Raw genomic sequence first — 27820 nt, 5'->3', positions numbered from 1 at the left:
AAATAAGTCAAAGTGTATAAATTGTATTTTGTGTTTAAATGCCTCTAAAGTGGGCTTCCTTCCCCTTAAACTGTTGTCAAATCATTTTTATCATGTGAAAACTTCCTTGGAACAGCTCTGGCCCTTTTAGCCATAACCTGATAGGACTGCTGGACTAGAGAGACCTTGGAGGCCTGATCCAGAAGGGCTGTTCTTATGACTGTGCTTTACCTAAGCTAAGCTTCTAGTCGTCTACTTTAGGCTCCGAGTCTTCAGCTTCTGTGTTTAAATAAGATCTTAATCTTGTCCCTGGTTTAATTTTCCTGTTTGTTTACATCCTTTTTTTTTAAATGGTTAAACATCTGCACTAGTTGCATAAGAACAGCAGATGCCCTGTTTGTAAACACAGGCCTGGATCCAAAGAACTGTGCCGCTAGTTGTGTATATGCAAGCAGAATGGTGGCTTGAGTTTCTCGAACAGCAGTGGCCCCAGTGCCATGTGGCAAATCACTTCTGAAAAAAAGCAGATTGTGATGAGAAATGGGTATCTGCTCTTCAAAGTTTAAAAAAACCAACCAAAAAAACACTGCTGGACATTCCAAGCCCTTAGATGTCCCTAATGTATGTCTTTAGGTCCCTGTACTGCAGGAGCCTGCTGGGGTGGTTGCTGCTATCTGGCAGACAAATGCTTATTGTGATTTTTGACAAGGCCTGTGCCCCTAGAGATGGAAAAGAGGTGAGGGCATTGCAAGACTTTCAGTGAGTTAATGACCTCACTTTCGGCCCACAGTGGCCACATCTGCAATGGTCTTCTAAAAGCTTTTTAAAGTGTTAGAAGGACAAAAGCAACTATCTTTTATTAAATGGAAATTGGCAGGCATGTTCTCCAGAGGTTGCTACCCGGAGAGAGAGAGAGAGAGAGAGAGAGAGAGAGAGAGAGAGAACAACTTATTCATTGTCAGCTTAATCCTGACCATAACCCCTTGACTCTGTGCAAAAATGATGGCAATTTTGTTCTAATTGTTTGAGGGTAGGGATAAAGGAGTGATAACACAGAGAAAGCTATCAGGGCAACAAAGCTATCGCCTATCTTCCATCTCTAGGGGCGTAAACATTGCCAGAAATCACCATGAGCATTTGTCTCCTTGAAATGGTACCAGTGGTCCAGATTTGTGGGCATGGCCCATGGGCTGCTATGCAGGGTTCTTGGATTAGTTATTCATTGACATTCACAGGAATTAGCGGGCTATGATCTTTGTAAGGTGGTTCAGTTTGTGTTCCTGCACATCTCAAGCATTTCTCCCTTCTCTCTCTCTCTCTCTGAAGGGATTCTTGGACTTGTAATGCTCTTAGGGTAAAAGGGAGAACATGATTGACAAAGAAGCCCTTAGCAAAGGAAAAAATAGCTGCTGGTGGCAGTGAATCCACAGAGACCAATCAAGAGAGTGGGGGACATGACGAAGGGTTACCCAGATGTCAAGAACAAAAAGAGCTTTTTTAGAAAGTTCCCCTGGTATTATTCTTACACCAAATGTTGGTGTCTTGCTCACTGCTTTGCTTTTGGATTAAGGGAGATCAAGAAGTCAAAGCAACTTGAGTAAATAATCTAATATTTGTCTTGAGGGAGGATCTGTAAAAGGAAGGTAAGAAACAGGCATAACTCTTCAGAGAGCTTGTCCTTGGTGTGTTGAGGATGAGGGGTTGCCCGTCAAGAAGAGAAAAGATTCCAGGCCCATTCTCCTAAAACACTTGTTCAGAGGCAAGTACATCAGGCCTTCCCCCCCCCCTCAATCTTGGAAACAGCCCCAAAGTTGGGGAAGCAGACAGTGGACACTTGACAGAATTACCGGACTTAGTAATGGACATTGTGGAGAGGGAAGATAAGTCGGATTCTCTTTATCCCCTTTACAAGGAACAGAACCAGGGCTGCCTGGGACAAAGGAAGGTTTTATTAAATAACTCTACCTCTGAATATCCTAGTCTAGGCATCACAGTTAAATTTCTAGATGCTATGATTCCCTGGCGCCTAGGATTTGTCAAGCCATGAACTACTTTCATGTGTCATTTACTGAGCTCAACTTCTTTACACAACTCAGTGCAACCAGTTAAAAAAAAACAACCTGAAGTTTGTACTTCAGCAAATGGAGGATATTCTCAATGCAGCTCTTTTTTTTCCTCAGCCCCGAGTCTTGACCAAGTTATGTTTCTAAAAATGATGGCCAATATATGAGGCCTCTCTGAAAATTTTTATTTATTTTCACTTCTGTGCTGCTCATCCAAAAATGGCTCAGGGTGGCTCACAATCAAAATAACACCCTTTAAAATATCAAACGATGCTAATTAAAAAACCATTATAACCACTTCAGTATTAATAAAAGCCAAGCTGCAGAGGTAGGTCTTCATGGCTATCTTGAAGGCCTCCAGGGATGATAACCCTCTCATACCCATGGGGAGCACCCCTAGGGGTGACGACTGAAAGGGCCCAATCCCAAATTTCTCCCGGATGAGCTGATGGCACCTGACAGACCTCTTCATTTTATGCAGCCAGTCTCCTAGGAAATATGTATTCTATCTCTTTCTCCCGACATGGTACAAAACAGAAGTTATCTCCTCCACTGGTTCCACAGGCTATGAGCAAAATAGTATCTCCCTTTAGCAGTGCTGCCTCACTCAGTGCAGACACGCCCTCTCCCTAAGAACCACAGGAGCCTGAAGCAATGGGGAAGGAAACATGTGCATGAAGGGTTTTTAAAGTAGATTACTTGGTGAATGCCCTGCCATAACTTGTCCAAACTTGCGGTCTGTTATTTCTTTAAGCCCTGCCTAGGCATTGGCATCATGTTAAATTGTAAGGCTCTCTTTCTATGCCCCAATTTCATGCAAGCACAGAAAATGTGTGTAATGAGGTGCTGAATTCAGATCTCTGAGAATCTGCTTTCTTAAGGAAATGTGTAGCCCTGATGGCGTAAGGATCTCCTTGAAATCCTTGATACTGGGAGTTGTAGTTGGCAACAGCAGACGTTTTAGTAAACTTATGTAATTTCCTTGTTTTCAAGGCAGGAAAGTGGTATAAAAGTGCAACAAATAATAAATAATAAACATCTGGAAATCCTGTTACAGGGAGCAGTGTCCAGTTCTGTTTTTGACTATAGAGTTGGACTCCTTAGGATATTTTCCTGTGCACAACTTACCTGGGAGTAAGCTTCATTTAAAGGAGGATGCTTCTGAATAAGCATGTGTAAGCTGAGGCTGTGAAATACCATTGATTGAAGCAAAACTCAGTGCAGTACAACCTTTGGATGTCTAACAAGAATGGATTTCTAAAGACTTCCTTTGAGTTGGATGCTGTATCTAGAAATGCAGGGAAATGTCTTGCTCTGCATGATTCTCTCTGCCTTTTCCTGCTTCCCTCTGTCCATCTCACTCTCTCTGATCTGCCCCTTCCCTGTCAAGTCCCTTTCCAGTCATGGGACTTGCAGTTTGTATTTAACCTCTGGAATCCCTGCAAGCTCTGATTACAAAGATAAGAGAATTGTTCCCTTCAGAGTGACTTGGCCAGCTTTCTGCATCTTTAGCATTTTATCCAGGTCAACAGTAGTTCTTAAAACTTGCCAGAATGAGCATGAGGGAGGATGCTTTGGATACTTTTAATAGTTCTCATTCCCTGTTAAAGTAACTCTTCAGAACTAAATAGTCTCAGAAAGTAAGTAGTTGCCCATAATTTTCAGCCCCACCAATTAAATCAGCTAAAATTAATCGGCTCTAGAGATAACTGGTTATAGTAGGTTGATCTACAAGAAAATCTTGTGCAATTCACCCTTAAAGTTCTGCACAATTCACTTAATTCAGAATTATGTTTTACTGGCTTCATTCATCCTGGTTGTAGAAATTGATGTTTGCTCCTGAATACTACTAACCCTGTCAAAATCTAGGTCAGAAAATAAAAGGATTACTTTTAAGTCAATCATGATAGCAAGGAATTTTGTAGCTTATATAAACCAAGTGAGAGAGCAAGTGGAGCCAGTAATCGTGAGCAATAATTAAAGAGAACAGAGCAGCTAAACATGTAGTGCATTTAAAACGCTGTGGCAACGCATTCAATTAGGTGAGTATGATATTGACTCAGTCATGATTCATGCCAAAAGAGTGACTGTAGCTTGCCATGGAAGTAACTCCTGCAGACACTGAAGTGAACCTTGAGGCACTTCTTCCGTTTTAGAAGCCAGATAATCTCCCATTCAGAAATATGCATGAAACGTTTGGTCAGACGGCTAATAGACGAAGTAATGTATTAAAGAAACGAGAGAAAGATGAGTTAAATTGTTGTTGAAGCTAATGTTTGTAAACTGTCCATTTAATAGTGGTTAGAAGAGGTTTGGGGAACAAACAACTTTGTCCAAAAACCAGGAATTGATTTATTTTACTTATTTATTTAACATATTTTTATACTGCCTAAAACTTGCATCTCTGGGCGGTTTACAAGAAGATAAAAACAAAAGTAAAACATTAATATAAACAAAAACAAGAAATTAAAAAACAACAATATTAAAATTTTAAAACAATATTCTAAAAACAACATTAAAAGACTCAAAACACTTTATGAGAAATAGGTCCTTAGCCGCGTTGCTTATTGGATCTGGAAGCGCTTTCGTGTCCCATCTCACAACTCTTCCTGCCATGTTGAACACAGAGCATCCTGTCCTGAATAATGGTATCTTGAGTGGCAAACGCCTCAGTGACTGTGTGCAAAACCCTTTTGACAGTGTCGCGCGGCGATCTTCACTGTTTTTTCCAAGCAGCAGCCACTTTGGCAAGTAACATTCAACCTGAGAGCCATTTCCCACTGTGCACAGTTCTTCCGGACAGTTCTGCACTCTTTTCAGTGCTGGGGGGCCCCTTCAGAGAGATGGCGGAACCCACCCACCCCCCCGCCATAACAGCACTAGGAGGAAAGCACTGGGTAGGGGTTCCCTTTCCAATGCTCTGTGCACACCTTCCAAGATGGAGCAGGGGCTCAAGAGGGCTGCATTTCCTTAAAAAGGGCCCGGGCAGAGCAGGTTGAAAGGCTTGCTTCAGCCTGATGCCAGGAGGACCGCGCAGAGTATTGAGCTTTGACGGAAGCTTCACACAGGACCCAATAATCAGATAGTCAGGGAGCAGCACTTAGGGTTGTTGGAGGGCCTCATTGGCCCCCAGGCCTTGCAGTGGTGTAGCAAATCTTTCTAAATATTCACGACAGCAAAACCTTGAAGCCGGAGTTGTCTGGTGCTGGGAAACACCGTTTGCATTGTCCTCTATAGGAAGGAACATAGGAAGCTGCCATATACTGAGTCAGAGCATAGGTCCATCTGGCTCAGTATTGTCTTCACAGACTGGCAGCGGCTTCTCCAAGGTTGCAGGCAGGAATCTCTCTCAGCCCTACCTTGGAGATGCTGCCAGGGAGGGAACTTGGAGCCTAGATGCTCTTCCCAGAGCAGCTCCATCCCCTGAGGGGAATATCTTACAGTGCTCACACTTCTAGTCTCCCTTTCGTATGCAACCAGGGCAGATCCTGCTTAGCTTAAGGGGACAAGTCATGCCTGCTATGACAAGACCAGCCGATGTGGTCTTGCGAACCAGTTAAAAACGCATAACGGACCAGTTTCAGAATCACTGCCTTAATTTGTTGAGTATGTCCTCACGCCACCCCTTCCTACATTGCAGCTCCGTACTCTGTCCAGTGTTGCTTGGTGTTTCTGATTATTGCCCCGGAGGGGGTGTCGCTCTCACAGTTGCCTCTATGTCGCTTCCCACCGTTCTGCTCCACTTGACCTGCATTCACCCTGCCTGCACGCTTGGGATATTGGCTCTTTGCCAGCACGGCCTGAACTGCTTGTTCACCCGCTGGAGCCTGCAGTGCAAGCAGAACTAGCTGAGAGCCTCCTTCCTGTATTGGTAGGGACACGCTGTAAGTTTGACTGTGCAAGCACATTGTAGCCTGGCAAACGGAATTGCTGCCAGATGCCGGGCAAGACACAACCGGGCATCTGATCCTCCCTCTCCTCTTCAAAGCTTGCAATGGGCAGTTCCAGGGATAACAGAATCAGGCATGGTACCACTTTTTCCAATGGCTTTAGCCATAAGCACATTTTCAAGTTGCTATTATATAAACCTGCCGTCAAGAGAGCTCTAAGGCCGTGTTTTTACAAAAATATTAATGTCCGAAACGTGCAAAATATGTTGGTAAGGCAATTTCCAAAAGTTCTGATTCTGTTACTAACTGACTTTGTACATTTCAGATGCTATAATATTTAAGGGTTTTGTTAAAGAAAAGGGCCTTATAGTAGATGTTCTCCTGCCTGTGGGGGCGGGGGGGGGGGGGAGAGAGATAGTATCAGCTTGAAAATTTGCTTATGACTGCAGTTGTTAAAGTGGTAACATGTCTGATTCCATTACTCAACTGCCTAAACAAGCTGTAAGTACTATTTTGCGAATGCATTGTAGCCTGACAAGCTGAAGAGCTGCCAGATGCAGGACCAGACATAAATGTTAGGGGTGTGCACAGAACCAGTTTTGCTGGTTCGGTTCAAATCTGAAGCGGATTTGAACCGATCCACCCCGGTCCAGTTTGGCCACCAGATCAGTTCAAACCATTTCATGGAGCAGTTCAAGGTTCTACTGGGAGTTTGGGGGTCTGCTCCCTTTACCAGTAAAGTGGCAGGTCTTCCCTAAGGCTAGAGAGGGGCCGGAGGCAAGTCAGGGGTTCTTAACTCAATTTTTGGCAGCAACGGCTCCCCCAGAGTAGCCCGGGCTGGCGGTGGTCCTTTTGGGGCCTTCTCCAGCCCATTCTAGTGATCTCCGCACATGTGCAGTGGTCATTAGAATGGGCTGGAGAACGCTGCCTGTCCCTTTATTGGTAAAGGGGAATCTTCACCGGACTCCCCTTTACCAGTAGACGTCCAAACTGGTCCGGTTCAAACCAGGGCTGGTCCATTTCAAACTTGGACCAGCACCCTCCTTTTGAGGTCTGGTTCAAACTTGGACCGGCTGACCCAGGCGTGTTTGATTCAAACTGCGATTCAAATTAAGCTGTCCCACACATCCCTAATACACTTGTATCTCATTCTCCCCACTCCATAAGAGAGTTTTTTATCTTAACCAGTGTTGACCAAACAGGGTTAGCTTTATGGCTTCTGGAATTTGCTTTCTCGTTCAGGGGTTGGTGGTGTTCTGACGCGAGGTGCCTTATGTAGTTGATGCACAGCTGTTGCTCTGTTGCAGGGATTCTGAATCTGGGGTCTCTGGACCCCCAGGGGCCCATGAGGTGGATCTAGGTAGTCCATGGAAGATCTTTGCTGCACTGTATTTAATTTGCTTCCTGTTAGCCAGAACAAAGTTCTTGAAAATAACCAGTGTTCCCTCTAACAGGGATTCCCAGATGTTGTTGACTACAACTCCCAGCATCCCCCATCCAGAGACCACTGCAGCTGGGAATCCCTGTTGGAGGGAACTGTGTAAACAACTATCCTGAGTTCTTTTCTCTAACTCTGATATTTATATATTAAAGGGCTTGACAGGTTTTATTTGGTTTTAGAAGCCAGCCCAAAAATTTACGAGCCAGGCGCTGGACACCTGGCAAAATTGCTGGGCTTAGTGATGGACATTGTCAGCAGGGAGGATGTAAATAAGCTTATCCTCATACAAATAATGTACTTAGAACAGAAACAGGGCTGCCTGGGACAAAGTTTTGATTAAATAACTCAGCCTCTAAATAGCCTAGTCTAGACACCACCATTAAATTTCTAGGTGTCCTAGTTCCCTGGTGCCTAGGATTTGCCAAGGCCTAATACTATATCGATGAAAATGGGGTGGGGATTCATGGGGTAATACTTGAGGATTTGGGTCACCCATAGGTTAACCCCAGTTCTGTCTTCTCCATATTTTTGTTGAGGCTTGCTTCCACATGTGTGAATGCTCAGAACAGAATCTGATCTTGCCAGATTTAAATAATGCAGTTTTTAATGTGATGGATGTTGTTTCTTAACTCTGCAAAATTAATCTTTAAATGAAAATTCAGGGCTGGGAAAATAGTTCAAATTCCTAGTGGTCAAGATAACACACACAATCTGGGAAATCAAGTACCAGATGTGCCTTCTGCATTTCCATTCTGTGAAAATATTACTTGGTAGATCGCTCTTAGCTCTTATGGTGCTTTGGTGTTATCACTTATTTTCAAAGTACCTTTCCTCTGCTGGGTTAAAAATAGAATGGTTGTAGAATTGTATCTGACAGAACACAACTCACATTGTGAACAAGAAGACTTTTTTTGAAGGTGGCAAATTGGGCTGTAAAGATAAGAACTTGAACAGAAATTGTCCATATAGGCTGAATGGACAAAATACATGGTCAGAATTCATGTTTACAGATGCCGTTAGTGCCGGCCGTCTGCAGAAATTCAAGGAATTAAAAAAACAAAAAAAACACCTCTGATCCAAAATAAAAAGCCGTTACCTTTTGTTTTGGATTTAGTGGCTCATGGTTCTTGAACTTGCATTGCAGTTTCTTTCCTATGTTTCAATCTTAAATCTCTTTATTTGTTCAAGGGGCATCTGTAGAATCTCCACAAGAAGAACAGCGGCTGTCTTGTGAAGGTAATAGTTTCTGTTGGCAGATTGGTCATCGAGCTAATTTCATGTGATTGTGAAGAATACTGTTAAAGCTTTTCCCAAATTGTCGTGTGCTCGATAGGCATGTTTAACTGGGCCCTCAAGTTCATCTTCAGTGTGTAACATTTTCGATTCTCTTCCTCTAGGGTCAAATGCTGCCGTCAGTATGGATATCTCAGAACCCGTTGGTAAGAGTGAAGCTATGTAGTACAGCTCAAATTGCTTCTTGATGGCACTTGCCTTTGCTCTGTTATAGTCTTCATTAACTGAAATGTTTCCTAATTGGGTGTCTGTACCCAAAATGCAGTATTGCTGCTTTGTACATGGTTTAATTGGGCACAAAAAGAATCACTGTGTTAAATCCTTGAATGGTTCTAAAACACATCAAGGTATTCAAGTCACGTTTCAAGTGACAGCATGGTATTGTGTTTACACAAATGGCGTAAATGGATCTGAAGCTAAGAACCCAAAACACAGCCCAACAGATCCAATGATACAATTGGAAAAAAGGACATAAGGAATGGATATCTAAATCTAAACCATATTGTAAATTATAAAGTCATACAAACATAGTGGTAATGATAGATCATGTGAGGCAGAAATGGTAATAAAACAAAATATTAAACAACTGATTAAAAAAAACTAGGTAGTGCATAATAGATATTACGACAACACGGCAGTGATAAACTGTTTAGAACTATTTTGTCAGGTGTCCTTATGAGTTCATATTGTCTCCCATGAATATCAATCAAAACTTCATTTGAACTTCAAAGCCATGTTGAAAAAGACGTTTGAAGTTATGAAATAAATGTTCTTCATAAGGAACCTCAAATCTTTTCCTGTGATGTGACACTTCCTATGAAATATACATATATCTGCCTATATACATGAAATTTTGATTGTGTCCTTTTTTCCAATTGTATCATTGAATCTCTTCTCTCATGGGAGGAGAGCTGGTCTTGTGGTAGCATGCATAACTTGTCCCTTTGCTAAACAGGGTCCACCTTGATTGCATATGAATGGGAGACTCTATGTTTGGGCACTGTAATATATTCCCCTTAGGGGATGGGGCCGCTCTGGGAAGAGCATCTAGGTTGTTCCAAGTTCCCTCTCTGGCAGCATCTCCAAGATAGGGGTGAGAGAAATTGCTGCCTGAAACCCTGGAGAAGCCGCTGCCAGTCTGGGTAGACATAGGTTGCAGGCAGGAATCTCTATCTTGGAGATGCCACCAGGGAGGGCACCTGGAACCTTAGATGCTCTTCCCAGACCGGCTTCATCCCCTGAGGGGAAGATCTTCCAGTGCTCACACGTCTAGTCTCTTATTCATATGCAAGCAGGGTGGGACCCTGCTTATCTAAGGGGGCAGGTCATGCTTGCTACCACAAGACCATCTCTCTTCCTCTCACTCCTTCTTAGAAGTGAACTACCTGGATCTGAACTACTGCTAAGCTTTCCTGGTGCGGGGGGAGCAAGAACGTTTTCTTCATTCAAATCCACACCCTCTGTTCAATTCTAGTAGAAAACGGAGAAACGGAAATGTCCCCCGAAGAATCGTGGGACCACAAAGAAGAAGCCATTGAACCTGAATTAGCCAGTGGACCTTCTGGAGACGCCGGGCCTACTGAGGAGGGTGCCCAGGAAATGATGGAGGAGGAGGAGGAGATACCAAAACCTAAATCCATGGTTGCACCGCCAGGTGCTCCCAAAAAAGAACATGTAAATGTAGTATTCATCGGGCATGTAGGTAAGTTGCAGACCACTGCCGGCAAAGGTGGGTGCATCTTGTCTGGGCTCGGCGCAGTGGGCAAGCACTAGTGAGCTGAGCCTCAACTTGTGGGTCCCTGCTGATGATTTGACTTGGACAAATCGGGCAGTGCTGAGCAGGGAGTAGAGCATCCTGATAGCTGACTACCCTGTCAGTCATGTGCACACAATATTTTGTGTGATTTAGGATGGAGAGAGTTATGCAGCATGTTTGTTGTGAGTCCCTGGGAGCAATGTAACTCTTGGAGGGGAAGCAAATATGGTAAAGGCTTGTTCAGGAGAAGCAGGTCAGGGCAGACCGTGGGAACTGCCTCTTTTGAAATGGCTTGGCTAGGCAGAGCTGGTTATACACACTCAAAACCCACCTGGGCAAGCAGAACCAGTTGCGCAGTTCTGGGGATCCTGTCCTGGGTCTTGGAAAGAATTGGCCTCTGGGCCACCTATGAGTGCCTTGGACAAAAGGATAGGGTGGTGGTGGTGGTGGTGGTGGTGGGGAAATCGGACATTTACCATGGAATGGGTTAAGTCCGTGAGCTTCACTGCTATCAAGCAAAAGGGCTCCTTCGGCCGAACAACACACAAACCCTTCCCTGTATTTCCCACTGTGCTGACCTCCACACAGGACTGCACTTTTCTTAGTGCTGGGAGGGCCTCTTCAGAGAGATGGAGCCCCCTCTCAACAGCTCTCGGAGGGAAGCACGGAGCAGGGCTTCCCTTCACAGTGAAGAACACGGGGTTGAGTAATCTAGTGGGTTGTGCAGTGCTAATTTGGAAGCTCTAGTTCTCTTCGCAATTAATCTCTCTCTCCATCTTTGTTAGATGCCGGCAAATCAACAATTGGAGGACAAATAATGTAAGCAAGCTAATTCTCCCCGCCCCCCGCAAGCTGCTAAAATAGTCAGCACTTAAATCTGACCTCTCCTTAAATCTATTAAAAATCTTGTTGCTTATGAGCACTGGTGAATGCCCGTAATAAAGTCTGTCTATCTTGTTGCTTTACTCTGTATATGCTGACCTTGATTAAAGTTGCTCTGAAGCTTTCTTTGGGGTTTATGCATGCAGATATCTATAGAAGTAGGATTTTGTTGAAATGAGGCGTGTTCTATAAAAGTGTGTGTTCATCATTTGTAAGCATTCTAAAAATCCTTTAGATTAATGCCTCTGGGTTTTTACTATAGTTTTACCATGTAGAACAGGGCTGAAAAACTACCATCCTCCAGCAGATGTTGGACTGTGACTCCAATGATCCCTGATTGTTGGACACTGGCAGGGGACAATGGGAGTTGTAGTCTCACAACCTGGTGGGTCAGAGTTGTGCAGCCCTGATCTTGAATAGAGTATAGAAGTGCCAGCTACAGAACTGAACACTGCATTCCATTCAATCTCGGTCTCTCTTGCAAATCTGCTCTTGAAGCAATATGACGAGATATACATTGTTTCATTTGGGCTGCTTTTTTATCCACTTAAAATTATGGATTATGGATTCCAGCCATAATCACTGGAACAGCTTTGGTAGATAGCCACTTTATTGTTACTAAACTTCAAAACTCTCTTTCCAGGTACTTGACAGGCATGGTTGATAAAAGAACGCTTGAGAAATACGAAAGAGAAGCTAAAGAAAAAAACAGAGAAACTTGGTATGAAGCCTACATGTTAAGATTCGCGGGCTTTGAATGACTTAAACTGCCTTTTGGGATTCAGAGCTCTCGCTACTGCGTTTAATCCTGTTCTGAGTCAGTTTCCTCAGAGAGATCAAATATGGTACACACTACATCTGCTCCAATAGAGTGTCTCCGTCCACTTCTCTCTCTTACTGGTTGTAATTTAGTCCTGTTCTGACAGAATTGGGGGTGGTGGGTACAGGACGTGGGTTGGGTGGGGGGGGGGGAACACTCCCAAATTAATGTACCACTGGGCTACAACTTAAACATCTCACACGGCCGGAGCTGTTGCATAGAGCAGAGGTGACCAACTCAGTGAACTTCAGGTATTGTTGGACTACAACATCCATCACCCCCTGTCATTTTATTGCAGCTGGGGATTATGGGAGTTGTAGTCCCAACTGTTGAAGCGCCTCAGGTTGGCCGTCCCTGGCATAAGGTTGAGATCCACATAAGCTATGCACTCTCTCGACAGTGCTCCTTTTTTTTTTTTAATAGTAGGGGTGTATCCTATAAAAGTTTCCCTCCCAGTCACATGCTTAATGCTGAACTTGTTGCGGGACCAGCTTCTATGCAAAATGGGCTGGAAAAGGCCCTTGACTAGTTGTTAACTGTGAATATTCAGAGACTTCTTTGCATATGGGCTTCCAAATCCTCTCCGGTCACTAACAGCTGGTGTCTTTCTGCACGGTGTGGTTGGTGGTAGGTACCTCTCCTGGGCCTTGGACACAAACCAGGAAGAACGGGACAAAGGCAAAACGGTGGAAGTGGGCCGTGCCTATTTCGAAACGGAGAAGAAACACTTCACCATCCTAGACGCTCCAGGACACAAGAGCTTTGTCCCCAATATGATCGGGGGTGCTTCTCAAGCTGACCTGGCTGTGTTGGTAAGTGGCCGCGGCATCCTGCTGGTTTCTGAAGAGTCCCCTGCAGATATGCCGCTGCTTATCTGTCCCAGGCGATCCTGCCTGCTGAGTGGCTGCTGCCGTGCTGTTCTTGTGGCTGGGGCTGCTGCCTGGGAGCGAGGGAACATAGGAAGCGGCCTTCTACCAAGTCAGACCATCGGTCCGTGTCGCCCACTCTTGGGAGGAGAGCTGGGCTTGTGGCAGCAGGCATGACCGGTCCCCTTTGCTAAGCAGGGTCTGCCCAGGTTTGCATTCAAATGGGAGATCTGAGCACTGTGAGAGATTCCCCTTGGGGGATGGGGCCACTCTGGGAAGGGCATCTGAATGCTTGCATGTAAAAGGTTCCGAGTTCCCTCCCCGGCATCTACAGATAGGACTGAGAGAGACTCCTGCCTGCAACCTTGGAGAAGCCGCTGCCAGTCAGTGTAGACAGTACTGAGCTAGATGGACCAAGGGTCTGACTCAGTAGAACACAGCTTCCAATGTTCCTACTCTTGACTGGCAGCAGCTATCCCAGGTTCCAGGCAGGAGGCTCTTCTAGAAGATAAAGCCCCTCTTGTGATGGAAGGGCCTCCCCAAGAGGAGCTCGTGTAACCCCATCTCTGTTCATGTATTGTTGTGGATTGAAGATATGCCTTGTTCAGAAGGGCTTTCATGCTGGTCTGCTGCCTTGGCTACTGTAGTCTTATTCTGTCATCGTTTCGATTGAATTAATTTCTAGTGTTAGCTTTGATTTTTTCAAAAAACATTCCCAATTTTCATAGCCATTTTCATAGTCTTCAGACACTTCTCAGACGGTTGATCGAAGCTGGGCTCTGGAGTGCGCTCCTTGATGAAATAAGATCCCCCTCCCATCTGAAAACTTTTTAAAAGGACTTAAAACCTGTCTCTTCACCCAAACTTCTTAATTTGACTGTGGCTTTAAATTGTGTTAAGGCTTTTATTTTCTATGTTAACTTGTTTTAGAATGTGTTAAACCGCCCAGAGGCGGAAGTTTGGGGCAGTAAACAAATTTGATAGATAAATAATAAATACGTACATATAGACCACTCTGCAAGGCCTACAATTGTGATCTCACCTTGTTATTTGTGCCCTAGGACAGGGCTGCCCAGTTTTGGCCACCGTACAGATGCTGGACTTCAACTCCCAGCATATCTGGCTATTGACCACAGTGGCTGAGGATGATGGGAGTTGTAGTCCAGAAACTGCTGGGGTGTTGAAGTTGGGCAGCTCTACTCGTGGTGAACTGGGAAGGCTGCCGTTGTTTAATACTTGAAACATCATCTGACTTGATTTCATCAGGTTATTTCTGCCAGAAAAGGAGAATTTGAAACTGGTTTTGAGAAAGGGGGACAAACAAGAGAGCATGCCATGTTAGCAAAAACGGCCGGTGTGAAACACTTAATAGTTCTTATTAATAAAATGGACGATCCAACCGTAAACTGGAGCAATGAAAGGTGAGTGCTTCTATTAAATATTTCTATTTAAATTTGGGAGGAACAACTGTTTTGATTTGCTGTGCATTCCTTGTTATATGTGCCCCTGAATTGGTACCCATATTTACCATAATAGAAGACAACCCTGAATTTAAGACAATCCCCGTTTAAAGAAAAAAGAGGTGAAATACAGGCTATATCTGTATTTACCCAAAAGGAACAGCATTCTGAATTGAAGACACACACACACACACTATTTCTAATATCAAAGAACTTGGGGAAAACCAGTCTTGGGTGCAGGTAAATGCAGTGTGTGCATGTACCACTGTGGGAAACAGGGTGTGCTGGACTAGGTGGGCCTTGGGCCTGATCCAGCAGGGCGCTTCTCACACGGCACATCTGGGCCCAGCATCCTGCCCCCGTGTCTTTGCCGTGACTGTTCAAACTGCAGACATCGACTCTCTAAATCTGTAAGAGATTTTCTTCTGTTTGGCCAACCTCTTAGGTATGAAGAATGTAAAGAGAAGCTGGTGCCATTCTTGAAGAAAGTGGGCTTCAACCCCAAAAAGGATATTCACTTCATGCCCTGTTCAGGACTGACCGGAGCAAATCTCAAGGAGCCATCGGACTTTTGTCCTTGGTATACGTACGTAACACTTATGGATTGAGAACCCTCCGTGCGTGCGCGTGTGCTGCTTCTCAGAGTATAAGAGAGGCCCCTGTTGGGACTGTAAGGAGCTAAAATGTGCGGGGTGGGAGGTGCATTTATTTGAACTGCACATACGGCTTAGTTACAGCAAGGTGTGGGGCTAAGGGTGGTGTTGGGGGCTTCGCAGAATGAATCTGAAGGAAATGAGGCCATTAGTGTTGCTGAGAATTTAAGCCAGGAGTTCCCAACCTTGGGTGCCCAGAAGTCGCTGGACGACTCTTCCCTTGGCCATTGTGCCTGGGGTTGATGAGAATTGTCCTCCAGCAACACCTGATTTAAGGAGGAATTTGTGAGAAATTTAACTCTCACGATTGAGAGCCAGTGGCTTTAGGTATCTGTAAAAGACAAAAACCAACTCTTCACTGATGGGATCCCCTGGTTTAGGTTTAGCTCACTAGCCAACCATCATCTGTGGTCGCCACCAATCCCCTCTCTTCCTTCAGATCCTTTTCTGGCATGCAAGGAGAGAGCTCAGAAGGGAAGCAGGTCTCCCATTTGCACTGGGATGTGGAGATGTTAAGAAGCAGTGGGAGCCTTCTCCTCCTGCTCAGAAGGGATTTATCCCGTCCCTTACCTTCTCCGATGGCTGTAGAGATGAGACCTCTGGGGGATCTGTCTGGTGCCTTGCTCGCCAGAGGGCTGGGGGCACTCACCAGAGGCAAGTGGATCTCACAGAGTGCCTGTCTACAGCAAACTGTAAACCTGTGCAGCTTTCCCTTTCTGATTTAAATCTGATTAGCTAGAGATGGGATTTCAGGTTTATGCTAAGCTCGGCTACTATGCTGGCGCTGTTGAAACATCCAGGGTCACGTGGTGGGTGGTGTTCTGCTGTAGGCTTTCAAAGGCTGGATGACTGTCCATCAGGGACGCTCTAGCATTTTGCTGCCAAGACCTCCAAGGTGCGTTCCAGCTCTGAAAGCAGTATAATTCTGACGTTCAACTAGACCCATGCTAAAGAAGACACCTAAGTGCATCTTAATGGATGGAATATCTTCTTGGACTAAGGCTTTAATGCAGGCCTGCTCATCTTTATCCCTCCAGTTGCTTTTGCGCTACAACTCCCATAACCCCCTGCCCACTGAGCAAAGAGGCATCTTTTAAAAGTGGCGATTCTCTTTATTGAGCAGGAGGAGAGCAACTGGCCCTCTCCGTCCCCAACACAGCATCCCTCCGGTGGCTATTGCTGGTGTCTATCTTACATTTGATTTTTTCTTTTCGTTTCAGACTGTGAGCTCTTTGGGGGACAGGGAACCATTTTATTTATTTTTTATATCTGTGTAAGCCACTTTGGAAACTTTAGTTGAAAAGCGGTATATAAATATTTGTTGTATTGTATTTCGTTGTATAATCCCCAGCCACAGTAGCCAGGGATTATGGGGGTTGTAGGCCAACATCTGCAGGAGAGCCAAAGTTGAGCCGCCCTGCTTTAACGTTTAATAGGGCTGCAGTGTGCCATAGATGTGATGCAGACGTGGTCTCAGAAGGATGCCACTGACTCGGAAGCTAGCTGCATGCAGGCACAATTATAAATGGAAACCTTGTCTCAACGAAGCATACTGCTTTGGCTGTCTTTATTTGTTTTTTAAACAGAGAAGTATTGTAGATGGGTATAATATTCTCCTGCTCCCCTCTTCTCTTCTCAGTGGACTACCATTTATTCCATATCTGGACAACTTGCCAAATTTCAACAGATCAGTGGATGGACCAATCAGGCTGCCAATTGTTGATAAATATAAGGTACGAAAATAACTGCTTCCTGAATAGATACAGTTTCCACAAGCTCAGTTTTTCCTGTTGTACTCAGGCTGTATGTTCAGTGCTTCGTGCATCACCCCCACTCCACCCTCAGAGACGGTCCACATTCAGCCATTAGGGCTACAATGCACATACTCTATTTGCAGTGTTCTTTTGTGATCTACAGGTGGCCCTTGTTACACACAGTTTCAACAACTGTGGTTTCCGTGGACGGGTCTTGATACATGGTATACAAAAGCGCTAAAATTAGCTTTGAGTGGTTCCAAATGACTTCCTGGTTGGCAAGGGATGACTGTATATGTGAACTAGTCCTTGGACAAATGTTGCTTCCTGTTTTGGATTAGAAGTCACTTGGTCTGCCAAGTAAAGCAGGGCTTACCTCCCACCTGGTTTTTTTAACATGTGTCTTCTCTTCCTGTGAAGGATATGGGCACGGTGGTTCTGGGAAAGCTGGAATCGGGCTCTATTTGCAAAGGACAGCAGCTTGTGATGATGCCAAACAAGGTATTGCCGGTTTTCTCCTATAAAAGTTTGCTTATCCTTAGCTTAGTTGATGTAACCATGAACAGTGCACACCGCTTCATAATGCCTGAAAAATATTTGTGTGTTCTGCAGATCAAAATGAATTGCTAGCTAACGATGTAATTAAGATTTTTTTTTTTTTTGGTTTGTAGGATAGTACTAAATAAGTGTCAGTGACTCTGTCACTAATGTGTTCTGATTTGTGTTGATAGACGCCATTTAGCATACAAGCTATTTGGATTTGCAAACCCTAAATCAGAGGGGACATGCTAGCATTTAAATCCCAGATGCTAGGGAACACCAACGGGGGGGGGGGCATTTGTCCCCTCCGCCCACATGTGGGCTCCCCAGACGCACCTGATTGGCCACTATATGAAGCAGGATGCTGGACTGGATGGGCCTTTGGCCTAATTCTAGATAAAGGGCGGGGGGGGGATGCAGTGAACCAGGAAGTGACAGAAATATGTTAGAATGTATTTTGATAACTGAGCAATAGTGTTGTTCTGACACTTTATGTTGACTCAAAAACTCAGAGTGTGTCATTTGCAGCTGGCAAATACCCCAGCAGGCTTGTATGCTTTTGGGGGGTAGCATGAGCTACCAAAACATGAATGTTTTATGTCGTAGACGGACTGGGGTTGTCTTTCTCTTTTAAGCACAACGTGGAAGTTCTCGGAATCCTTTCTGATGACGTAGAAACCGAAGCTGTAGCTCCAGGTGAAAATCTGAAAATCCGCCTGAAAGGAATTGAAGAGGAGGAAATCCTCCCAGGATTTATCCTCTGCGATCTTAATAACCTGTGTCATTCAGGACGCACTTTTGATGCTCAGGTATGCATGTTGAAATAGGTTTGGTCTTCAGCTGATAAACTGATACTGAAATTGAGTTGGTTTAACACCTTGACTAATATAACTTGGTTTCAAGATTAACCTTTGGGTTAATCAGATGTAGGCTTTCCAGAAAACTGAATTGGAAAAAATTTTGGACAAATTTCCCATGCAAATTTCCTCCATTCACATACAATTTGCATTCTTTTCTCAAAAAAAAACTTACTATACTTTCCCCCCCCCCCCCGGTACTCTAAAGAGATTGTGTTCTGATTTGGCATGTTTAACTATTTATGTAGTTTTAAAAAAAATCTCCCATATTAATTTCCCCTCACCATTTCAAAGAAGCCAAGTAGAAATTGAAACTTGTCAACAGAAAAATAAAGTATGGCGAAAATATCCACCTGACATTTCTGGGGTTGATATCTGTATGATCTGACTATGCACACAAGAATAAACTAGTTCTACCTTAAGGTCATAGCAGTAATTAAATTTTGTCCTTTCACTTAATTATACTAGCATATGTTTGTACTGAAGTCTTATCTTGAAAGGAATTTGGGGAAACTATTCAGTAGCCATAAGAAACCTGTTTTTTTCTACAGCATTCAGTCTTCTTGTTTATTACAGATAGTGATAATTGAGCACAAATCCATCATCTGCCCAGGTTACAACGCAGTGCTGCACATTCACACTTGTATTGAAGAAGTTGAGATCACAGTGAGTGCTAAATTCTTGCCAGCTTGTATCTTCCACAGAGCAGTAATAGCCCATGGCAACAATCTCTTGGGATGGGGTGACTCCTAACTGCACAGGCGACGTCTTGGTCTAATGCAGGGATTGCCATTACTTTTTCAAGAGGGCCAAAAGTCTTCAGTCTTAAGACCCATTCCCCACTGTGCTGACATCCACACAGTGCTGTGCTTTCCCCAGTGCCAGCAAGGCCCTTGAAGAGAAACAGAGCCCTGTCAATTCTAGGGCCATCTAGGAAGGTGTGCCGAGCACTGGGAAGGGATCCTTGTCCTTCCCGGTGCTTTCTCCATAGAATTATGCTAGGGAAGTGCTGGGCGGGACTGCTGTATTTACCCAAATCCAAGGCTAAGTTCTTCCCCTGCCCCCTAAGTTCTTTGATGATAGAAATCACGGGGTCGTCCTAAATTCAGAGTCATGGGAACATGGGAAGCTGCCTTCTACTGAGTCAGACCCTTGGTCCATCTAACTCAGTATTGTCTACACCAGGGATTCTCAACGTTGGGTCCCCAGATGTTATTGGACTTCAACTCCCGTAATCCCCAGCCAAAGGCCACTGGGGCAAGGGATTCTGGGAGTTGAAGTCCAATAACATCTGGAGACCCAACGTTGAGAACCCCTGGTCTACACAGACTGGCAGCGGCTTCTCCAAGGTTGCAGGCAGGAGTCTCTCTCAGCCCTGTCTTGGAGATGCTGCCAGGGAGGGGACTTGGGACCTTCTGAGTGCAAGCAGACAGGTGCTCTTCCCCTCAGCTACGTTCCCATCCCCTCAGGGGAAGATGTTAACAGTGCTCATGCATGTCATCTCCCATTCAAGTGCAAGCCAGGGTGGACCTTGTTTAGCAAAGGGGACAATTCATGCTTACTACCACAAGACCAGCTCTCCTCCTCTTCCTTTGGGATGAATACAGATATTACCTGTATTTATTTATTATATTTATTTTTACACTTGTATCCCGCTCTTCCTCCGAGGAGCTCAGAGTACGTGTTTATTGTTCTCCTCACAACAGCCCTGTGAGCGAGGTTAGGCTGAGAGATGCATGGCTGGCCCATACATGACTGGCTCAGACTCCTTTTAAGTGTTAAATCCAGAGTAGTCTTCTCTTTGTGCACAGCTTCCAAGATGGCACGGAGACCTTTTTCTTGGAGGATCCCAACTGGCTCTGGGCACAGCACAGCACTGCACCATGGGAACAGTTGCCCCTGCACAGTCCCAAGGGGGCCTATGTGGAACAATCAGCTTCTGCCCAAGCTATGCACAGGCCTCACTAACTATTACTTTTACGCTTGTGTTCTAATTTAGTATAATTTTTAATCAGATTTGTTTTTATACTTTTTAGCTCAATATTTTAATGTGTCTTTTGTATAATCATGTTTTTAATTTTTATTGTGAGCCGCCTTGAAATTTACTTAATGAAAGGCGGGGTAGAAATTTAACAATAAATAAAATAAGATACTTGGGTGGCCGCATTTAGTGTCAGTGGGAGCTGTTCCTGGCTTCCCAGGCCTTGCAGTGAAGAACCCTGGTCTAAAATCTTAGCGGGTTTTTTTGCATCTAATAATCTTTGCTACAGTCTTTAGGTGGGATTGATTTGAATATCCGTTGGTTTAATTTTGCATTTATATGCCGCTTTTCAGGAGAACCTCCCAGAGTGGTATACAAAAAACTTGAGTAAAGAACAATATATCAAGGCACACGTCTACATCTTGACATGGGCCTTCCTCTCACTCCTTTCTGCTCTCTTCCCCTCAGAGCAAGATGGTTCCTGGTGGCATTTGGGGGAGGGGAGGAGCCACTTCATCTGGGACAAAGGAGCTGGATGGTGGCAGCTTCCCCCTCTCTCAATCCCTCTCTTAATCTCTCGAATCTCAATGTGTCTCAGGCCGATAATTAGTTATAATTCATCATCTGTAGTCTCTGGACTATCCTTCTAGCTAACTGGCCCAGTTTGTATGTGCATGTGCTAGAGCATCTGTCCCTGGATTCTTCCCAATTTCCTTTGAGGGGAAACTGATGGTCCTTGATCCTGGTGCCATATATAATATTTGAGGGTCCCCATCTCATTGCAAGCCATTATGGCAGGGATGACTGGGAACTAGTTTGCTTTGCTGCTGCTTTTGAAGAAGTTAATCTAATAGTGTTGCTGGTCAAAGACGATGGCATTCTTTAGTTTCCAGTTATCCCTGCCATAATGGCTTGCGATGAGATGGGGACCGTCAAATATTATATATGGCACCAGGATCGAGGACCGTCACTTTCCATAGTTCTTCTCTATTTATGATGGCGGCAGGGGGGTAGGATTCTGTTGCCTGCATCCTGGCTTGGCGGGGTCCAAGGCAAGGGGTCCAGCTTCTTTAAGAGGCTCGTGTGATTTAAAAACAAAAATAAAACTGTGGCAAGTTAGCTTGTTCTCCCTCTGTTACCATAGTGTGAGCCTTCCCTGCCATGTGGCTGCTAGACACCAGGGCTACGACCCTAAAAACCGCCCTGAGCCATTTTTGGAAGGGCGGTATAGAAATCGAATTAATCATAATAATAATATTTATCTGTACCATCTTTCTCATGCAGGCCTTAATCTGTCTGGTAGACAAAAAGTCAGGAGAGAAGAGCAAGACACGGCCCCGTTTTGTGAAACAAGATCAAGTCTGCATTGCCCGTTTGCGGACGGCAGGAACCATCTGCCTTGAGACGTTCAAAGACTTCCCTCAGATGGGCCGCTTCACCTTGAGAGATGAGGGTAAGAGGACCTGAACGCTCAGTGTGGGTGAACCCGAGACGTCTGCCTGGTGTTCTGGGGGTGTGAGTCCATTCATGCATTCAGGCCCTATAGGATGAGACTCCTCGCAAATAATTGGCACCTTCCAGATTGTAGGGTTAGAAAGGTTCCAGGAGCATTTACTCAGCATCTCGCCACAGATTAGGCAGCTGAAGCTTTTACTAGTATTTGCAATTTGTACTCCTTTCCAGGTGTATTCATACTTTGAAGAAAATTTCCCCTTCACAACTCAGTTGTCTTAGATCAGGGGGCACTAATAATCCCTTGGGGTACTCGAAGGACCTTCCAGGGGGTGCGTAGAGCCCTCCTGCCTCCCCACGCTGCAGCCATGCTGTTTGCTCCCCATCTGAGGATCGCGGCTTGAAGCTGATGCGCCCACTCCCACAGGGGAGGGTGAAGACAAGGGATGTGTTCAGAGTGTTTCGGCACTTCTGTTTCAAGGCACCGAGACACTTTGAGCTGCCCCAGCCAAATCATTTTGTTGGGGAAGGGGGGTGAGTGAACACTTTAAAAGGAGGGACAAGTCTTACCTGCCCCTCCCTTGCTCCTCTGCCACTGACACACACCCACACACCAGTACTGTTTGTATTCAGCGGCAGGGCTCTCTCTTTGCCTGGCTGCATCTTGCTGGGACCAGGAAGTTCCCTGTTCCTAGCAGGAGGAAATGGTGTCTGAGCATGTGCGGATGCCATCTTGAGTTTTCTGTGTTGCTGAACACTCTAAATGGCATCCACACATTTCCTCCCTGATGCTGCCTAAAGGCTGTTGGGAACTTCCTGTTCCCAGCAAGATGTGGCTGGGCAAACAAGAGAGCCCGGCTGGAGAATGCAAACTGCTCCTGGGGGGTGCGGGCAGCAGAGGAGCAAGGGAGGGGCAGGTAAAACCTGCCTTCCTCCCTTTAAAGTGCCCACTTTCTGCCCCGCGGGGCCCCGCTCCAATGTGCGCAAAATGCTTTGTGCACATCCCTAGTGAAGACCCTCCTCCTCTGCTCCTGATTGGCTTTCTTTGTGCTGGAGCTCAGTGTACTCCTACCTTCAGCTTGACAGGCTTCAGAAAATCAGCACAGAGTACTCTTTATGGGGGGATCTGAGCTGAAGGTTTGTGACAGAAGGGGGACACTTCTTGGTTTTTTTTAAAGGAGGTTGGGAAACCCCTGCCTTAAGATGTCCTGGCATTGCTGATTTTGATTCTGGAAGGCCCTGGATATGGAATTCCACACTGTGGGTACTCCATATCACTGCATGTCGGCTCCCATTTCATTGGTTATCCAGACACCATTGAGTGGCCATCATATCTAACCATCAGAATCCAGAGGAACTCCTTTGGATCAAGCTGGTGTTGATTCTGCACAACTTGGGCCCTCCAGCTGGTGTTGGACTAGGACGCCACAGTGGCCAATAGTCAGGGATGGCGGTTGCTGGAGGGCCCCAGTTGTGCAGTGCTGCGTCTAGTACAGAAGGAAATTGAAAGCCCCTTCCCTGTTGGGAGCACACTTCTTGGAGGAGGAAGCTTTCAGGAAGAAGATACACGAATTGCCGCTGAAGTTAAACCTGCATGGCCATTTCCTCCTCTGCATTCAGATGTGTGACGAGCTTCCAAAGACCATGAATTGATTCTCTCACTGCCCTTTCTGTCTTTTGCTTAGGTAAGACCATTGCAATTGGCAAAGTTCTGAAACTGGTTCCGGAGAAGGACTAAGCATTGTTTTTGACAAGCCTGCACAAATACTGTGAGGGGGAAACAAAATTGACTCTGCAAAAGCCTACTTCACTTCGCCGCCTTCTTTTCTTCCCATTGATAATCTCCTCCCTCTATTTTGCAAAGACAAATTCCACAGCAAAGGTCCACATTATGTCAGCTTTCTCATATTGAGAGCTCTGCTATGCCACTGTTGAATTCTCCCCAAAGTGTTTTTTTTTTTTTCTCCCCCTCCTCCTAAATTCTGCTTCCTTGGAAAGATTTGGCAATAGCTTTGTAAGTGATGTGGACATAATTGCCTAGAATTATGAAAAATCTATAGGATTTATGTTCCCCCCCCCCACCTCCCAGCATATTAAGATCATTTGGTGTGTGCGAGCGTGCGTGCACATGTTACAAAGACAATTACCATGTTAATAAACTATTCAATTTGAAATCCTTTTTGGTATCTTAATTGCTTTTGAAATAATGTGTCTATCCAAATGTAACACTGGTGCGTTTGCTTTTAACCTGCCGAGTAATCTGACGATTCAGTTACTTTGGCTTCTCTAAACTCCCAAAGTCGTCCCTTTGCTGACCCCCTCCCCCGCCAAATATTAAATGAAGCAATTAGACAATTGACATAAAGAATTGTACTAAAGAGATTTTCTTTTGCCCTTTCCTTATGGTGGTTAAAGGCTTAAAATTAAATATATTCCTGCAAGTATGGTACTATTTAATTAGTGTTGCGTCACTTTATATCTACAAGAGTTAAGTCGACTTAACATGATTGTTTAAGTGCAGGAGGGAGTTAGATCTACCAGTTATGTCTGCTGAAATCTAACATCTGTGTCGCCATCAGCCACCCACCCCCAGCAGAAAAGGCTAACCAGCAAAATTAGTAGGACTGTTACATAACAACTCTGGCAATAATGCTGGTATGCAACGTTTGGTCTGAGAACGGAGTTCAAGTACCAGTTTATGATCTTTATGATCTGTTCTGTCTTTTTAACTTGGGGGACTGGCAAATCCTTGGGTTGTTTTTTTTTTAAATTGAAACTAGCCAAATGAAACAGGCTGACAATGAATAACATTCAGCTTGTAGCAGCTGGCTGAGGACTCACTCAATGAATACCACTTATTTAATCCAAAAGGTTTGTTCATTTAAAATTTTGAGAGTAGAATCAAGCACAGTCTATAAATATATTATTATTATTATTATTATTTTGCATATCAAAGCCCTTGGAGCTATAGGAAAGCAGAAGTGAATAAGTTTCGTGGTTGGCAAGTTGAAGGAACAGAGTAGCAAACGTATACTTTATTCTTGGCTGTAAACAGAATGTAGATTCTATATTACCGTTGCTATAAAGAAGAGAGCAGAAAGGGGGTACAATTGTAACCAAAGGCTTTAATGGCAGCCTCTTGTATTGGGTTCCTTTTTAGAAAGCAGATCAGAGATGGTTCAAAACACTTCTCCGTCAGTTAAATTCTTTGCGGTTGTATGTTCCAATAGTCACACGCCCTTACCCCCTTCTCCGAAAGTCAACAGTCATGTGACTGTCATTTTCCACCAAACTCTAAATTTTAAAATGTTTGGCCTTCTTTGGTTTCTTTGTAACTCTGGAATTTTCATCCATTTCACTTAAGGCTATATTGTATGGACGGAGCTAAGTTGATTGTCCTTCAATTTCATATGACTACACTTGTAGCTACCGTAATGCATGAAATTTAAATAAATTTTATTATGTCTGCAAAATTCTGAGCTTCTATTTTTCTGGGATTTGGAAATCTCAAGTCAGAATAACTTTTTAAAACCAAGCTACAAGAACTTGATTTTCCTTCAGTGTAAACACTGGCGAAAGATCTTGGACAGGCTATCCGCATTTTCAGGTGTGTAAGATTCTTTGTTTCTCAAATGTCCCCCTCCCGTTGGGAGAGCTTTCAAAAATGAAATTGATGAAGGATCCTTTTCTTCTTGGTATAATAGAAAATGCTTGCAAGCAGAGAACTGCAACAAAAGCTGCTGACAGTAGCTGAAATGAATCTTTCTCTTGAGTTAAACACTGCTCTGAGGAGTTGCAGAACTTCAGGTCATGGATGGGAAATGAAAACCATCTGCACTGACATCTACAACCGTGCAGGACTACGGCACATGGATGACAATTCCCGGCTTAGTGTTGCAGTGTAAAAATAACAGGGTAGTGCATTGATTATGAAATGCAGTTAAAGTTGTGATAGTGAATGCATTTATTTGGGATCTAGTTGACGTGGACAACTTTTTCTTGAAAAGTAGGGGTTGGGGACTTGTGTCATTGAACATGCAGAACCAAAGGCTGTGAAACAGAGCTGTTCAGTACACAGGCACAAGTTATTCTGGTTTACTATATTAAATCAGGGGTTCCCAGCATGGGATGCTACTACCCCAGGGCTACTAGAAGGGCTCGCGGAGGGGGCCCTGCCTACCTGCACTGCAGCACGCTTTCTGTTTTCCATCTGAGGCTCACTGGCTTGAAGCCACAATATCCTCGGCGACTCTTGGTCTTTGATATGCTGAGCTTCCAAGTTCCAAAGAAGGAGAGAGGATTTTGTAGCTGTGCTGCAAGCTTATTTTTCCCTCTGGTGTTAAAACTGCGGCTCTTGTGGCGACAAGCATGAATTGTCATCTTTGCTAAGCAGGGTCTCCCCTGGTTCCAGAATATCTTGCCTGTAGCAAGGTATCCACAGCTGTCCTATGGCTGTGTCTGCGGCAGTCCTGAAATGTTTCATCGGTTCCCTCCTTTCCTAGCCTGGTTTGTTTTGGTATACCTACTCCTTTGAATAAATGGCCAAATAAAAGATGCTAAAACCTCTCTGGTGCCTAAAGCAACTCCTTTCAAAACTCAGTACTGATGGTTGGTCACTTGCCAAAAAAATGTGGGGTCAAAGATCGCCCATGTATTTAAAGCAGGCATTTCTACTCCCAACAGTCGATCAGCTCCTTGGCAGTATCTGCTGTCCTCTTGTGTGTTTAATGCAGAGATGTCTTCCTGTCTCTCCAGTAACCTTTTGTGTTCTTGGTGGATGTAGAATGAAGCGTTGGCACTTACCTGAAAGGTCATTCTCCTCAAAAGTATGGGTTGTATGACCTCGGAGACTTCTCCTCCCTTAGGAGGGCGGGGCGATCCCCTGGATTGCTGACGTTGCTTTTCCCCGCCCCGCCCCCCTTGAAACATTTCAAGAAGGGATGATAGTTTACTATCTCTGCCAACTTCCTTACTGTCCTTGATAACGTATTTTAAATGTTCAGATATCAGATACATATTATTATTATGCTGTCTACACACACAGTCAACCAGATGTTATTGACTGGATTTGGTACTTTAATTATCGGGCCTTTTCCAAGGGTCTAGGATAACTAAAGAAGAATTAAAGATAGCATCGTAGTATTCGTGCTGTCCCCAATAGTGTGGCCTTCTATAGTTGATGTGTTGTAATTTTATTGATGCCCAAGGGGTCAAGATGGTGTTCAAGTTCTTTTGGTACTGCACCAAGGGCACCCACAATTATCGGCACCACTATTGTTTTCTTCCTCCAGAGCCACTCAATTTCAGTCTGAAGAACCTTGTATTTAGTTATTTTCTCCAATTGTTTTTCGTCAACTCTATCCCTTGAGATTGCAATATCCATTATCCCGATTCTTCTTGATGATTGCAAGATCTGGCATATTGTGCACTAAATGTCTGCCTGCCTATCCATCTATCATCATCATCATCACTATTAATTATCTTTAAAATACTTAGCAGGGTCAAGTATCGTATACTAATTCCATGGTGGTCTAGTGGCTAGGATTTGGCACTCTTATGACCACAGCCTGGGTTTGATTCCCACTCGAAGTCAAATTCATCACTGTAGCCCAGTGGAAGAGCATCTGCTTTGCATACAGGACATCCCAGGTTAAATCTCTGGTGGCTGAGAGAGACCCCTCTCTGTCTAAAATCTTGGGGAGGAGAGCTGGTCTTGCGGTAACAAGCAGGAATTGTCCCCTTTGCTAAGCAAGGTCAGTCCTGGTTTGCATTTGAATGGGAGACAACATATGTGAGAACTGGAAGTTATTCCCCTTAGAGGATGGGGATGCTCCTGATCCAACCCCACTTCTCTCGTTTCCTCCCCATGTGACTGGCTGGCTAGCAGCAAATGAGCATCAGCCAAAGTTTTCCTCACTGATGAGCCTGTCAGTCAGGCTAAGAGAGGGGTGGGCTGAGCCTGAACACCTAGCCAGTAGGTCATGGGGAGAGGAGGGAACGGTGTTGCCTGATACCCCTCCCCTTCTTCTCCAGAAGAGGACTATCCTTCTTTCTAGAGCCAAAAGTGTCGCATGCATGTGAGTCAGGACGGCCGGTGGTCCCTACAAGACTTGAAAGTATCCCTGGTTGAAAA

At 44.6% G+C, this 27820-nt stretch overlaps 1 protein-coding gene across 2 annotated transcripts in view; it reads left to right on the top strand.

Moving 5' to 3' along the window:
- GSPT1 (G1 to S phase transition 1) overlaps positions 1 to 25160 on the top strand; it is a 33142-nt gene extending 7982 nt beyond the window's left edge. The window contains exons 2-15 of one of the 2 annotated variants that reach the window (XM_053275835.1): positions 8562 to 8609; positions 8771 to 8812; positions 10144 to 10368; positions 11208 to 11241; positions 11948 to 12025; positions 12756 to 12936; positions 14257 to 14411; positions 14896 to 15036; positions 16743 to 16836; positions 17278 to 17358; positions 18033 to 18206; positions 18831 to 18920; positions 21520 to 21688; positions 23373 to 25160. In XM_053275835.1, the coding sequence (XP_053131810.1) occupies positions 8562 to 8609; positions 8771 to 8812; positions 10144 to 10368; positions 11208 to 11241; positions 11948 to 12025; positions 12756 to 12936; positions 14257 to 14411; positions 14896 to 15036; positions 16743 to 16836; positions 17278 to 17358; positions 18033 to 18206; positions 18831 to 18920; positions 21520 to 21688; positions 23373 to 23425 (1565 nt within the window). In that variant the 3' untranslated portion in view covers positions 23426 to 25160. Of the gene's footprint in view, positions 1 to 8561; positions 8610 to 8770; positions 8813 to 10140; positions 10369 to 11207; positions 11242 to 11947; positions 12026 to 12755; positions 12937 to 14256; positions 14412 to 14895; positions 15037 to 16742; positions 16837 to 17277; positions 17359 to 18032; positions 18207 to 18830; positions 18921 to 21519; positions 21689 to 23372 lie in introns of both variants that reach the window. The other variant, XM_053275834.1, reaches the window with a different exon arrangement.
- Positions 25161 to 27820: the final 2660 nt, after the last annotated feature.

The sequence above is a fragment of the Hemicordylus capensis genome, chromosome 13 (assembly GCF_027244095.1).
Source record: "Hemicordylus capensis ecotype Gifberg chromosome 13, rHemCap1.1.pri, whole genome shotgun sequence".
In the NCBI taxonomy this organism is placed as follows: domain Eukaryota; kingdom Metazoa; phylum Chordata; class Lepidosauria; order Squamata; family Cordylidae; genus Hemicordylus; species Hemicordylus capensis.
Note: the sequence above shows the minus strand (reverse complement) of the source record. Positions and strands in the feature narration are given on the sequence as shown.